The sequence below is a fragment of the Canis lupus genome, chromosome 16, assembly GCF_011100685.1.
Source record: "Canis lupus familiaris isolate Mischka breed German Shepherd chromosome 16, alternate assembly UU_Cfam_GSD_1.0, whole genome shotgun sequence".
Taxonomy (NCBI): domain Eukaryota; kingdom Metazoa; phylum Chordata; class Mammalia; order Carnivora; family Canidae; genus Canis; species Canis lupus.
The window spans coordinates 28,027,225-28,039,760 of NC_049237.1; the positions used below are offsets into that span (position 1 = coordinate 28,027,225).

A 12,536-nucleotide genomic window follows, 5' to 3' on the forward strand; every position below is an offset into this window, starting at 1 on the left:
GTGCTTGTCCTTATTCAACCTGTCTCTAGAATAGAAATAATGTTGCCATTTCCTACCCTATTCAGCCATTTCCACTATGTCTTGGGAAAGGACATGTGTAGTTCATTATATTATGTAATGCAGGTCTGTCACTCAAATATTGCGACCTAGGACCCACCCAAAAGAAAAAATTGATACAAGTCCACACCCCAGAAGGAGTTTCCAGGGCCATTGTCTCTCTTTTGACTGGCCTGCTGCTCCCCTGCAGTGTGCTTTAATAAAACTTTGTTCTGCTTTCCTTTTACTTTGCCGTACTGTAATTCCTTACTGAGGCAGCAAAAAGAACTAAGGCTTCTTTCTTTCCCTTTACATCTAACTCTTGGTGACATAACCACAGCCAAATCCAAAGTAGTGAAGATTTACTCTTTATTCCTTCTAAGAGTTTTATAGTTTTAGATCTTACACTTACGTCTATGATCCATTTTGAGCTTTTATATATGAGTCCAACTTTATTTTTTTAAAGATTTTATGTATTTATTCATGAGAGTCACATGAAGGAACAGACATAGGCAGAGAGAGAAGCAGGTTCCACGCAGGGAGCCTGACGTGGGACTTGATCCCGGGTCTCCAGGATCACACCTGGGCTGAAGGCGGCGCTAAACTGCTGAGCCACCAGGGCTGCCTGAGAGTCCAACTTTATTGATTAGATATGGCTATCCAGTTGTCATGGTATTGTTATGTTGTGCCACAGACTATTCTGTCCCTCTATTAAATGGTCCTGGCATCTTCTCAAAAATCACTTGACCACAGACACATGAATTTATTTCTGGATTCTCAATTCTATTCCATATAGATGTATAGGTTACACATGTCTTTTTCTTTCTTCTTCTTGCCTAATTGCCCTAGCCAGAACTTCCAGGATAGTGTTGAGTAGTAGTGGCAAGGGAAGATATCCTCATCTTGTTCTGATCTTAGGAAAAAGCATCTAGTCTTACATCAATAAATATGCAGTTGGCTATGGATGTTTTATAGATGCCCTTTATCAGATTGGAGAAATTTCCTTGTATTCCTGGAGTCATTTTATCAAGAAAGAGTTTTGGATTTTGTCAAATGCTTTTTCTACACCTATTGAAATAATTGTAGAGGTTTTATTTTTTTGATTAATATGGTATATTGCATTGATTTTCAGATGTTAAACCAACTTTGCAGTCCTGGAATAAACCCGACTTGGCCATGGTATATAATTCTTTTTATGTGTTGCTGGATTTGTTGTTTATTTGTTAGGATTTCTGCATCCGTATTCCTAAGATACACTGGCCCATTTTCTCTTCTTGTGATGTCTGTCTGGTTTTGGTATCAGGGTAATAATGGCTACACAGAATGAGTTTAGCAGTGTTCTCTCCCATTTCTCAGAAGTATCTGTGAAGAATTGGTGTAACAGTTCTTTAAATGTTTGGTAGAATTCAGTAGCTTACCTGGGCTTATACTTTCTTTGGGGTAGTTTGTTTTGTTTTCTTACCAATTTAATTTCTTTACTTGTTATAGGTCTATTCAGATTTTCTATTTCTTCTTGAGCTAGTTTGGGTAGTTTGTATCTTTCCAGAAATTTGTCCATTTCCCCTAAGTCACCTAATTTATTGATATACAAGTATCCACAATATTCCATTATAATCTTTTTTATTTCTGTAAGATCAGTAGTAATGTTCCATCTTTCATTTCTTTTTTTTTTTTTTTTTTTTAAATTTTTATTTATTTGTGATAGTCACAGAGAGAGAGAGAATGAGGCAGAGACACAGGCAGAGGGAGAAGCAGGCTCCATGCACCGGGAGCCCGACGTGGGATTCGATCCGGGTCTCCAGGATCGCGCCCTGGGCCAAAGGCAGGCGCCAAACCGCTGCGCCACCCAGGGATCCCCCATCTTTCATTTCTGATTCTAGTAATACAAGTCTCTCTTTTCCTGTGTGAATCTAGCTAACGATTCATCAGTTGGGTTGATCTCTTCAAATAACCAGCCTTTGGTTGCACTGATTTCCTTTACTATTTTTCTATTCTCTCTTAGATTAATTTCCACTCTTCAAGATCAAGAGTTGCACACTCTACCAACCAAGCAGCAAGATGCTCTGCCACTCTTATTATTTCCTTCCTTGTGCTTGCTTTAGGTTTAGTTTGCTCTTCTTTTTCCAGTGTCAAGATGGAAGAGTACAGTACTGATTTGAAATCATTATTCTTTCTTTTTTTTTTTAAAAATTTATTTATGTGAAGGGGGGAGGAGCAGAAGGATAAGGATAGCAGACTCCACACTGAGCCCCAAGTGGGGCTTGGTCTCACTACCCTGAGATCATGACCTGAGTCAAAACCAAGAGTCACATGCTTAACCAACTGAGCCACTCAGGAACCCTGAAATCATTATTCTTTCTTAATATAGGCATTTATACCTATAAATTTCCTTCTCAGCAGTACTACTTTACCTTCATCTTAGGAGTTTTAGTATACTGTGTCTTCATTTTCATTTATCTCAAAGTATTTTTTAATTTCCCTTTTGATTTCTTCTTCAATCTGCTAGTTATTTAGGAGTGTTTTATTTAAGGGACGCCTGACTGGCTGAGTCAGTAAAGCATGAGACCCTTGATCTCAGGGTTGTAAGTTTGAGCCCCATGTTGGGTGTAGAGATTACTTAAAAATAAAATCTTAAAAAATATATTAAGGAGTGTTATATTGAATTTCCCAAGGTCTTTCCTACTACTATCTAATGTTTTTACATTATGGCCAATTGTATTATTTCTATCCTTGTATATTACGATTTGTTTTATGGCTAGCATATGGTTTATCTTGAGAATGTTCCATGTATACTAGAGAAGAATGTATATTCTGTTGTTGGGTGGAGGGTCCTATAGATGTCTGTTAGGTCTAATTGGTTTACATGGTTGTTCACATCTTCTATTTCCTCATTAATCTTATATCCAGTTATTCTATCCATTATTGGAAGTAGAGTACTGAAGTCTCTATTGGATTGTCCATTTTCCCCCTTTGTTTTTGTAAGATTTTGCTTCATGTATTTTGGGTATTTTGTTATTAGATACATATATTTTTATAGTTATTTTATCTTCCTGATAGATTACCCTTTTTATCATGTCCCACTTTATCCCTAGAAACATTTTTTGTTTTAAAGTTTACTTATCTGATACTGTATCGCTACTAGTTTTCTTCTAGTCACTGTTTGCATATTTCTTTTTCCTCTTTTTTTTAAAAAAGATTTTATTTATTTATTCATGAGACACACACAGAGAGAGAGAGAGAGAGAGAGAGAGAGGGAGAAGCAGGCTCCATGCAGGGAGCCTGATGCGGGACTTGATCCCTGGTCTCCAGGATCACACCCTGGGCCAAAGGCAAGCACTAAACCACTGAGCCACCCAGGGATCCCCCTTTTTCCTCTTTTTACATTTAAAATATTTGTATCTTTAAATCTGAACTGTGTCTCCCACAGAGCTAAGAAGGAAAAACCTACTACTCCTGTTTTTCCTTTACTCTTTTGCTATTACCACATTCACAACACTTCTGATATCAGATGTGAGATTTTTTCCCCCATGCTAAGTAATTCTGCAACAGCAGCTGGCTGTCCTACAATTAAACTATCTACCTGTAAATAGCATCAGATCTCACACGTTAGGGGCTCAGTTCCATGGTAGTGCCCCCTACCACTTCAGATGCCAATCTGAAGCAACAGGTACCCAGGTCTCCAGGTTACCTACAATTTATGTCTCACGAAGCTACAAAGTGGAGGTTCCCATGACCTCTACCCCCTCGAATTTGATTATTTGCCAATACATCTCACCCAATTCAGGGAAATACTTACGATTACCAGTTTGTTAAAAGGATATGACAAGGGCAGCCCGGGTGGCTCATCGGTTTAGCGCCGCCTTCAGCCTAGGGTGTGATCCTGGAGACCCGGGATCAAGTCCCATGTCAGCTCCCTCCATGGAGCCTGCTTTCTCCCTCTGCCTGTATCTGTGCCTCTGTGTGTGTGTCTCATGAATAAATAAATAAAATCTTAAAAAGAAAAAAGGATATGAAAAGATACAAATGAACAGCAGATGAAGAGATACACAGGGCAGGCAAGCTCTGGGAAGACCCCAAGTGCAGAAGCTTCTGTCCCCATAGAGTCAAAGTGTATCACCCTCCCAGTACGTGGATATGTTCATCAAACTGGAAGCTCTCTGAACCCCAGTGTGTTTGGATTTTTATGGAGGTTCCCTTACATAGGCATGATTGATTATTAACTTCATTTCCAGCCACTCTCCCTTCTCTGGAAAATGAGGACCAGAGCTGAAAACTCTAAATATCTAATCTTATGGGTTGGCCTTTCTGGTGACCAGCCCCAGGAGACCACCCAGAAACATGTTATTAGAACAAAAAATAGTTTTATCATCCAAAAAATTCCAAGTGGTTTAGAGCCCTGTGTCAGGTACTGGGGTCCCAGACGAAATATTAGAACAAAAGTACTCCTAGTGTTCTTTTCATTTAGGAATTTACAAGAGTTTCAGGAGCTCTGTGTCAGGAACCCAGGACAGAGAACAATATACATGTTTTTTTCTATTATCTCACAATAGCATATAGTTGGATTTTTTTAATCTTCTATATCTCATATCTGTTTTTGTTCCTCTATTTTTCTTTAACTGCTTTCTTTTGCCTTAAGTAATTATTTTCTAATGTAACATTTTAATTTCTTTAATGAGTGTGTGTATTTCTTTCCCTGATCACACCTAGCTGTTAAAGCTCCACACCCTGGGATATAAATTGTTCCACAAATTGATCCAACCAAACTTGGGCTTCTTGGAAGAGACATGTCTCAAAGTTAGTGTTTAAGATTTGTTCTAACCCCAAAAGGCTTCTCCCAGCTACGTCTTTTCCCTGGTTCCCTCTAGCAAAGTAGGTGGTCTACAGTTTAGACTATATGCCCAATGAATCTGCCAATCTCCTCAGTTGCCTTTCACAACAACCTCCACAGTTTTCAAGAACATCTTTAAGCTTCAGCTTCTCCACACCACACTCTGTTGCAAATAAAGTCAGTTCCTTTGGGAAAAAGATTCGGAGCTACCTGTTTTATAGCCTGCTTCTGCCTCCAGATAAAATATCTGAGCCATATTCTGCAGCTGGGTTGGGGACAATAGTGTGCTTCTCTGGGACACACTGCTTTAAAGAGCTGAGCACCTGTGGAGGAAAGGGCAGTAGCCTCAGGGATTCTCAGCTTGCCTTACAAGCCTTACAAGCCAGGGTAAGGGTGATCAGAGCCCTAGTATTCTCTGCAGTGCCTTACCCAAAGTAAAGCTTCCATCCTCAAGTAGGGACTGGCAGAGGAGGGAACCAGATTACTTAACCACACTTGCCGGAAACTTGGCCTCAACAACAATAGCTGGGGGCAGGATAAGAAATGTTGATGTGCTGCCCCTCCCAGGATAATCCTCTGACTAGGAGCTAGAGGAAGAGGGAGCCCTGTTTTCTTGGCTGTACTAGTCTGGAATAGAGTTTGTCTCACTGCTCTGAGAGAGGGGAGAAATGGAGCAGGTCCTGGATCAAACAGCACAGATTCTCACTGTTCTCCCTGAGTTTGAGCGAATTTTCCAGAATAAATGCTTATTCATTTGCTCTATATCCTAAGACCATTTACAGAGAATTTAACTGTTTTTTTTTTTTTTTAAATAACTTGCAACAGTTTCACTGGGGGAGAGGGTCCACAGAGCTCCTCACACTGTTATGTCAGAACTAGAATCAGGCATTATTTGGGGTTCATCTTATATATTATTGTAGGGTTGTTCAAATATTTGTAATTATCCTAACATTGTTAGTAACCAAAAAAACTTAATACAAGGGAAAAATAATAAAGACAAAGAAGCAAAAATAATGTTAAGTTTGAATTAATATAAATATGAACTCATTTACTTTTCTATCTTAAAAAAAAAAAAAAAACCTAATTCCAGGGGACCTGGCTAGCTCACTTGGTAGAGCATGTGACTCTTGATCTTTGAGTTCAAGCCCCACGTTGGCTATAGACATTACTTAAAAATAAAATCTTTTGGGGGCAGCTCGGGTGGCTCAGCAATTTAGCGCCACCTTCAGCCCAGGTCATGATCCTGGAGACCCGGAATCGAGTCCCACATCGGGCTCCCTGCATGGAGCCTGTTTCTCTGCCTGTGTCTCTGCCCCTCTCTCTCTCTCTCTCTGCTTCTCGTGAATAAATAGAATCTTTAAAAAAAAAAATCTTTTAAAAAATTTAAAAATTAAAAAAACCTATTTCATTAACTGTCCACGGAAAGGGTCTAAAAATAGGGATAATATAATCGCAATTGATATACCTCGCATCCAAATTTAATTTCTGTAGCAGTTATGAAGCTATGGTCCCACAACTCCAAACACAGGCTTTTATAATTGGCTCCATGATGCAGAGGATTAGGAGTCCAAACATTTCTCTTTTGCTGCTTACTATTTGGTTCTGTCAATAGGAGGCACTAGGTAGAGGAGAGAAGGGACTTACATGCTCCTTCCAGTATGCTTTTTTGTTGTTTCTGTCATTGTCAGCCTTAGCTACATCCTTAACCCTGGAGGGACAGTTAGTAGCAATCTCCAGATTCTTCTAGTTTTTCAGAGCTCCCTTGGAGAGATCAACACCAGCGAGGCAGTGTCTTCTCCTGGGTTCCAAGTCCACCAGGCCATTCTTCTAAATTTGCAGGTTATAATAACCCAACCTCTTCTCTTTATTCCCCAGCCCTAGGAACTGTAGCTGTTTCCAACAGTTACCATCTTCCATGTTACCTCCACTTTCCTTTTGCCTTTTAGATCTCCAATACCCACTTCACTAATTTCCTAAAACAAATTATTTTATTCACTTTTTAAAAATTTATTTATTTGAGAGCAAGAGCAAGAGAGAGAGAAGCAGACTCCCTGCTGAGCACAGAGCCTGATGCAGGGCTCAATCATAGGACCCTGAGATCATGACCTGGACTGAAATCAAGAGTCAAACAAACAATCAACTGAGCCCCCCAGGTGCCCCTAAATTCTCTCTTTTAAGAGAACTAGTGTAGGTTCTGTTTTCCTGCCTGGATCCTGACATATATGCTTCTAAATATAATCCTCCATTTAAAAAAAAACAAAAACAAAAATCAAGGTTTCTTAAAAGAATAGTTGATTATATGTCTGGACAGAATATACACAAAATAAGTCTAGCACATCTTGTACCAGAAATCAAGGAAGCTGTCAAAAATCAATGAGCCATGTCAAAAGGACTCAGAAGCCAAGAAGGGACTCCCATTCGCATGATATGAAATCATTTAAGCAATAAAAATAATGACTGTAACTGACTGAAACACATTCAAAATACAGAATATATTTTATTCATGTATACATACATATATACACACAATACAAATGAGATGATACCTAACAAAGGAGAAAGTTAATTTTCTGTAATTTTAATAGGGTTTATGAATGAATTAAAATTAAATCTTCCATCTTATCCTAGGAATCTTTTTTTTTTTTTTTAAAAGACAGGTCACAGGCAGCCCTGGTGGCGCAGCGGTTTAGCACCGCCTGCAGCCCAGGGCGTGATCCTGGAGACCCTGGATTGAGTCCCACATCAGGCTCTCTGCACGGAGCCTGCTTCTCCCTCTGCCTGTGTCTCTGCTACTCTCTCTCAATCTGCATCTCTATGAATAAATAAAATCTTTAAAAAAAATGTTAAAAATAAATAAAGACAGGTCACTACCTATATGATCATGGCAGTGCTTACATGACTGCATTTATCAAAACTCACAGAACTATAGGTACAATTTACAGAATGTAAATGTATCCTAATGTTTAAAATGAAAAATAGATTGCTGTCCCTGGCCACACCACCCTGAACATGCCTGATCTCGTCTGATCTCGGAAGCTAAGCTGGGTCAGGCCTGGCTAGCTTTTGGATGGGAGAATGTCTTCAATGAAGTGGTAAGAATTACTAATTTTATTAAGTCTTAATAAAAAGATTGTCTTTGCTTCTTTTTTTCCTCCCCTTTGGACAAAATGGAGCAAATCTAAAAATATCCCCAGTAACAATGAAAGTCTGCAGCTCAAGGCCCTCCTAACATGACATAATTCTATGAAATAGCATTTGATTTCACAGGAAGCTGGCTGAAGCTGATCTCTGTTTTATAAAACCACTAGCCAATGTTATCATGTGCTTAACTCTTTCCAAACTTTTATCTGTTGTCTGATGGTGATGTAAACTAGACAAAGATGAGAAAACGTTTTCACAACAGGTAGTAATTAATGTGACTTAAAGTTCTTGTGGAACTGGAAGTTTGATCAAAATTATGCAAGAAGAGGGGCACCTGGGTGGCTCAGTCAGTTAAGCATTTGCCTTCAGCTCAGGTCATGATTCCAGGGTCCTGGGATTGAGCCCCTCATCTAGCTCCTTGCTCAGCAGGGGAGTTTGCTTCTCCCTCTTCTTCTGCCCCTGCTCCTTTGCTCTCTTTTCTCTCGCTCACTCCCTGTCTCAAATAAATAAAATCTTTTAAAAAAATTATGCAAGAAGATAATAAGTTCATTTACCTGTCTTTTGAGAAGAAATAGCTAAATCTCAGATGAAGGCTGAAGTCAACTCCTTTCATATTTATCCTAGAATTAGTTTTGTAGTACATGCATGATTAAATTTACAAAGTGACTTACCAACATGCCTCCAAAATTAACCCCACCCCAAACAAATCTAACAGAAGAATCTGGGATCCCTGGGTGGCGCAGCGGTTTGGCGCCTGCCTTTGGCCCAGAGCGCGATCCCGGAGACCCGGGATCGAGTCCCACGTCGGGCTCCCGATGCATGGAGCCTGCTTCTCCCTCTGCCTGTGTCTCTGCCTCTCTCTCTCTGTGTGACTATCATAAATAAATAAAAATTTAAAAATATATATATTAAAAAAATACTTAAAAAGAAAATAACAGAAGAATCTGACTAGTGCTGCTACTAAGTTCCATTTACAAATTTGTTTATCTTGCTTATAAGAATTAGACAAAAATTATTCAAAATATACATTAAAAATTATTTTTGGCTATACATGCCTAAATCACTACAAAAGCATTTTATGTACCTATGTTCACCATTATCCCAAATTTTGATTTTCAATCTCATTTGGATCTTTTCCATGGTTCTTTATAATTTCCCCACTTTCCTGTGGCACCTGGGTGGCTCTGTTGGTTAAGTACCTGCTTTCATGACTTGGGTCATGATCCCAGGGTCCTAGGATCCAGTCCCATATCAAGCTCCCTGCTCCTCAGAGAGGCTACTTCTCCCTCTCCCTCTGTCTGCAGCTCCCCCTGCTTGTGCTCTCTCTAATAAATAAATAAAATCTTAAAAAAATAAATTTCCCACTTTCTCCCAGCACCTGTTTCAAATATTTATCATACCAAGTTCTCAGCTTATCCCATTCCACTTCCTCTCTTCTGTGATGACCTAGCCTCCTACTCCACCAAGGATACCAAGAGCTACAAACTCCTTTGATGTCCCTCCCCTCTACCTCCAAAGTGATATATCCCCCGCTCTAGCTTGGAAGAGGTTTTCCAGCTCTTCTTCATGTCTTCACATCCCTCTCTCCACAAGCCATATTCCATTGTTTTGTGCCCATCTTCCTTCTTACTCTCCTCTACTTACAAACATATTCAAACTACTTAATCCTAAAAATTCTTCTCTCAGTCCTGGTTCACAGTCAACTATCCACTTTTCCATTTACTGACTTCTGGAAGTATGGTTTATACCAGTTGTCGTGGCATCCAAACCTCCCACTATTTTAAACTCCCACCACTAAAATCAACAAAACCCTTTTAATTGCCAATCCAATAGCATCTTTTCAGTTCTCCTATCACTTACATGCAAAATAATTGTGTCCTTGCTTGGTTTGCATTACATGACTTTCCTGATTTCCTTCCAAGCATCCGTTCTTTGTCATCTATTCTAGACTCTCAAAGATCTACCATTACCCAGTTTGGTAATTCAAATATGTTTATATTTGATGACGCTCAAATCACTATCTCCATCCCCATCACCCACCTGACCCCACATCTATTGTTTTGTTCCTACTGACAACTCCTAGATGCCACAGACTCTAAAATTTGGCATCAAAAAACAAAAATAAAAATAGAAAAATCACAAACTTCTCTCTAATCAATCACATACAATCCAACCAGATCTTAGCACACAGTAACCACAGTGAATAACTGGCTTGCAACAGAAATGAAATAAATGCAGTACATAAACCCTTGCTAAGCCTTTTTTTTTTTTTTTTAAGCTCCTCTATTAACCAATCATTAGTTCTTCTGGTACTAAACTAAACTATATCTTCCCATAAAAACCTGTTCCTCTTCCTGTTTTTTTTTTTTTTAGTACTATGAAACATTTATTCCTAGGAAATACTAAAACCTCAGAATCACTTTCTGTTCCTCTGGCTTCCCTCACTTTTAATTGATATATACCTTTAAAAATGTCTTTTTTTTTTTTTTTTTTTTTTTTTTTTAGGATTTTTATTCATTTATTCATGAGAGAGACAGAGAGAGAGGCAGAGACACAGGCAAAGGGAGAACCAGGCTCCATGCAGGGAGCCCAATGCGGGACTTGATCTGGAGACCCTGGGATCACACCCTGAGCCAAAGGCAGATGCTCAACTGCTAAGTCACCCAGGCATCCCTAAAATGGCTTTCAAACCTATGCAACTTGTTTGGAAATGCATTCAAAAAGTAGGATAGAGGCACCTGGCTGGTTTAGTCAGAGGAGCATGTGACTCTTGATCTTGGGGTTCTGAGTTTGAGCCCCATATTGGGTGTACAGATTACTGAAAAAATTTACTTAAAAAAGTAAGATAGATGTGATGAAACAGGGATCCCTGGGTGGCGCAGCGGTTTGGCGCCTGCCTTTGGCCCAGGGCGCGATCCTGGAGACCCAGGATCGAATCCCATGTCGGGCTCCCTGCATGGAGCCTGCTTCTCCCTCTGCCTGTGTCTCTGCCCATCTCTCTCTCTCTGTGACTATCATAAATAAAAAAAAAAAAAAAAAAAAAAGATGTGATGAAACAAATATAATAAATGCTAATTACAGAGTCTAAGTAGTGGCTCTATAGGTATTTACTGTGTAGTTCTTTCAACTATTCTGTATGTTTGAAAAGTTTTGTAATAAGATGTCGAAAAAAACCTGTGTACATTCATATTGTTCCAATGCTTGCTTTTTTCTTTTTTTTACCTCTCTTCTGAACTACTCTAAGAGCATAACTAAGCTGTTTCCCCAGTCTTTCCCATTGTAATCACCCTCCAAGATGGCTCCCAATGATCCCTGCCTGCAGGTATTTGCACCTTTGTGGAGATGGCTCCATATTATACTGGAATTGGTCTCTATGGTCAATAGCATACAGCAGAAGTGATGGGCTATCACTTCTGAGATTAGGTTGAGAGACCGCAGCTTCTGGATTCCAGATCAGTACTCTCTGATAATTCATTCTAGAGTAACATGTAGATCACCTAAAGATCCTGTTAAAATCTGATTCTGGAGGGTAGTTAGGGGCAGGGCCTGAGATACACCCTTTCCAACAGGCTCCTAAGTGATGCCGATGCTGCTAATTCAGGGACCAAACTACTGTGCTCTAAATATAGCTACCAAGGAAAGGAAAGAAAACAGGCACGGTTAGATTTCCATTTTCTTCCCCTGCCACATTTAAACATGTAAATATAGAGTCAAGTCTTTGTAGTGGTTCAGTGCAACATCAGCTCAGTACATTCAATACCACAGAGCAGTGCTTCTCAAACATGAATAGGCATACGAATCCCTGGGGAATCTTACTAAACTGCAGCATTAAGTCTGGAGCAGACGAGATCCTGCATTTCAAACAACTTCCAGGAGACAATGAAGTTTCTGGTCCATAGACCACACTTTTTGAGTAACAAGGTTTTAAAAGTTTTAAGAATACTGTCCTTGATTTAAGAATACTGCAAGTCCAAGTATAAGTCATCGGTTTATTGGTCTTCTCCTCTGTGGTCTAGTTTGTCTCCTTATAGGCCAAACATTTTATCACTCTAATCTACCGTGGGTTTCCTCAGCCTACTTATTCCAGATTTTTACACACACACACACACACACACACAAATATAACCCTTCTCCACAATTAATCTCTCACTACATGTTTCTCACATAATTTTTTAAAGATATGACTATGATAGCATAAACCCACCCTTTTTTAAAAAGAGATTTTTATTAATTTATTTGAAAGGGTGGGGGGAGCAGAGGAAGGGGGACAGGAAGACTCCACACTAAGCACAGAGTCTGATGCAGCTGGACCCCAGGACCCTGAGATCATGACCTGAGCCAAATCAAGAGTCGGACACCCCGGTGCCCTGAAACCCACCCCTTTAAAGTACACAATTCAATTTTAGTATATTAAAACTCGTACAATCATCATCACTATCTAATTCCAGAATATTATCATCACCTCAAAACAAACCCAGTATCCTTTACCATCACCTCAAAGTCCCCAGTTCCTCAACCCCTGGCAACTACT

At 39.5% G+C, this 12,536-nt stretch overlaps 1 protein-coding gene across 3 annotated transcripts in view; it reads right to left on the reverse strand.

Annotated features, from left to right (window-relative positions):
• The window catches only part of BAG4 (BAG cochaperone 4), a 38,055-nt gene that overhangs the window by 22,313 nt on the left and 3,206 nt on the right, over positions 1–12,536 (reverse strand). Inside the window, exon 1 of one of the 3 annotated variants that reach the window (XM_038560081.1) lies at positions 8,677–8,697. The exons of the other annotated variants lie outside the window; for them this stretch is intronic. Within the exon in view, the coding sequence (XP_038416009.1) occupies positions 8,677–8,682 (6 nt within the window). The 5' untranslated portion in view covers positions 8,683–8,697. Of the gene's footprint in view, positions 1–8,676; positions 8,698–12,536 lie in introns of those variants that run through there. 3 annotated transcript variants of the gene reach the window in all.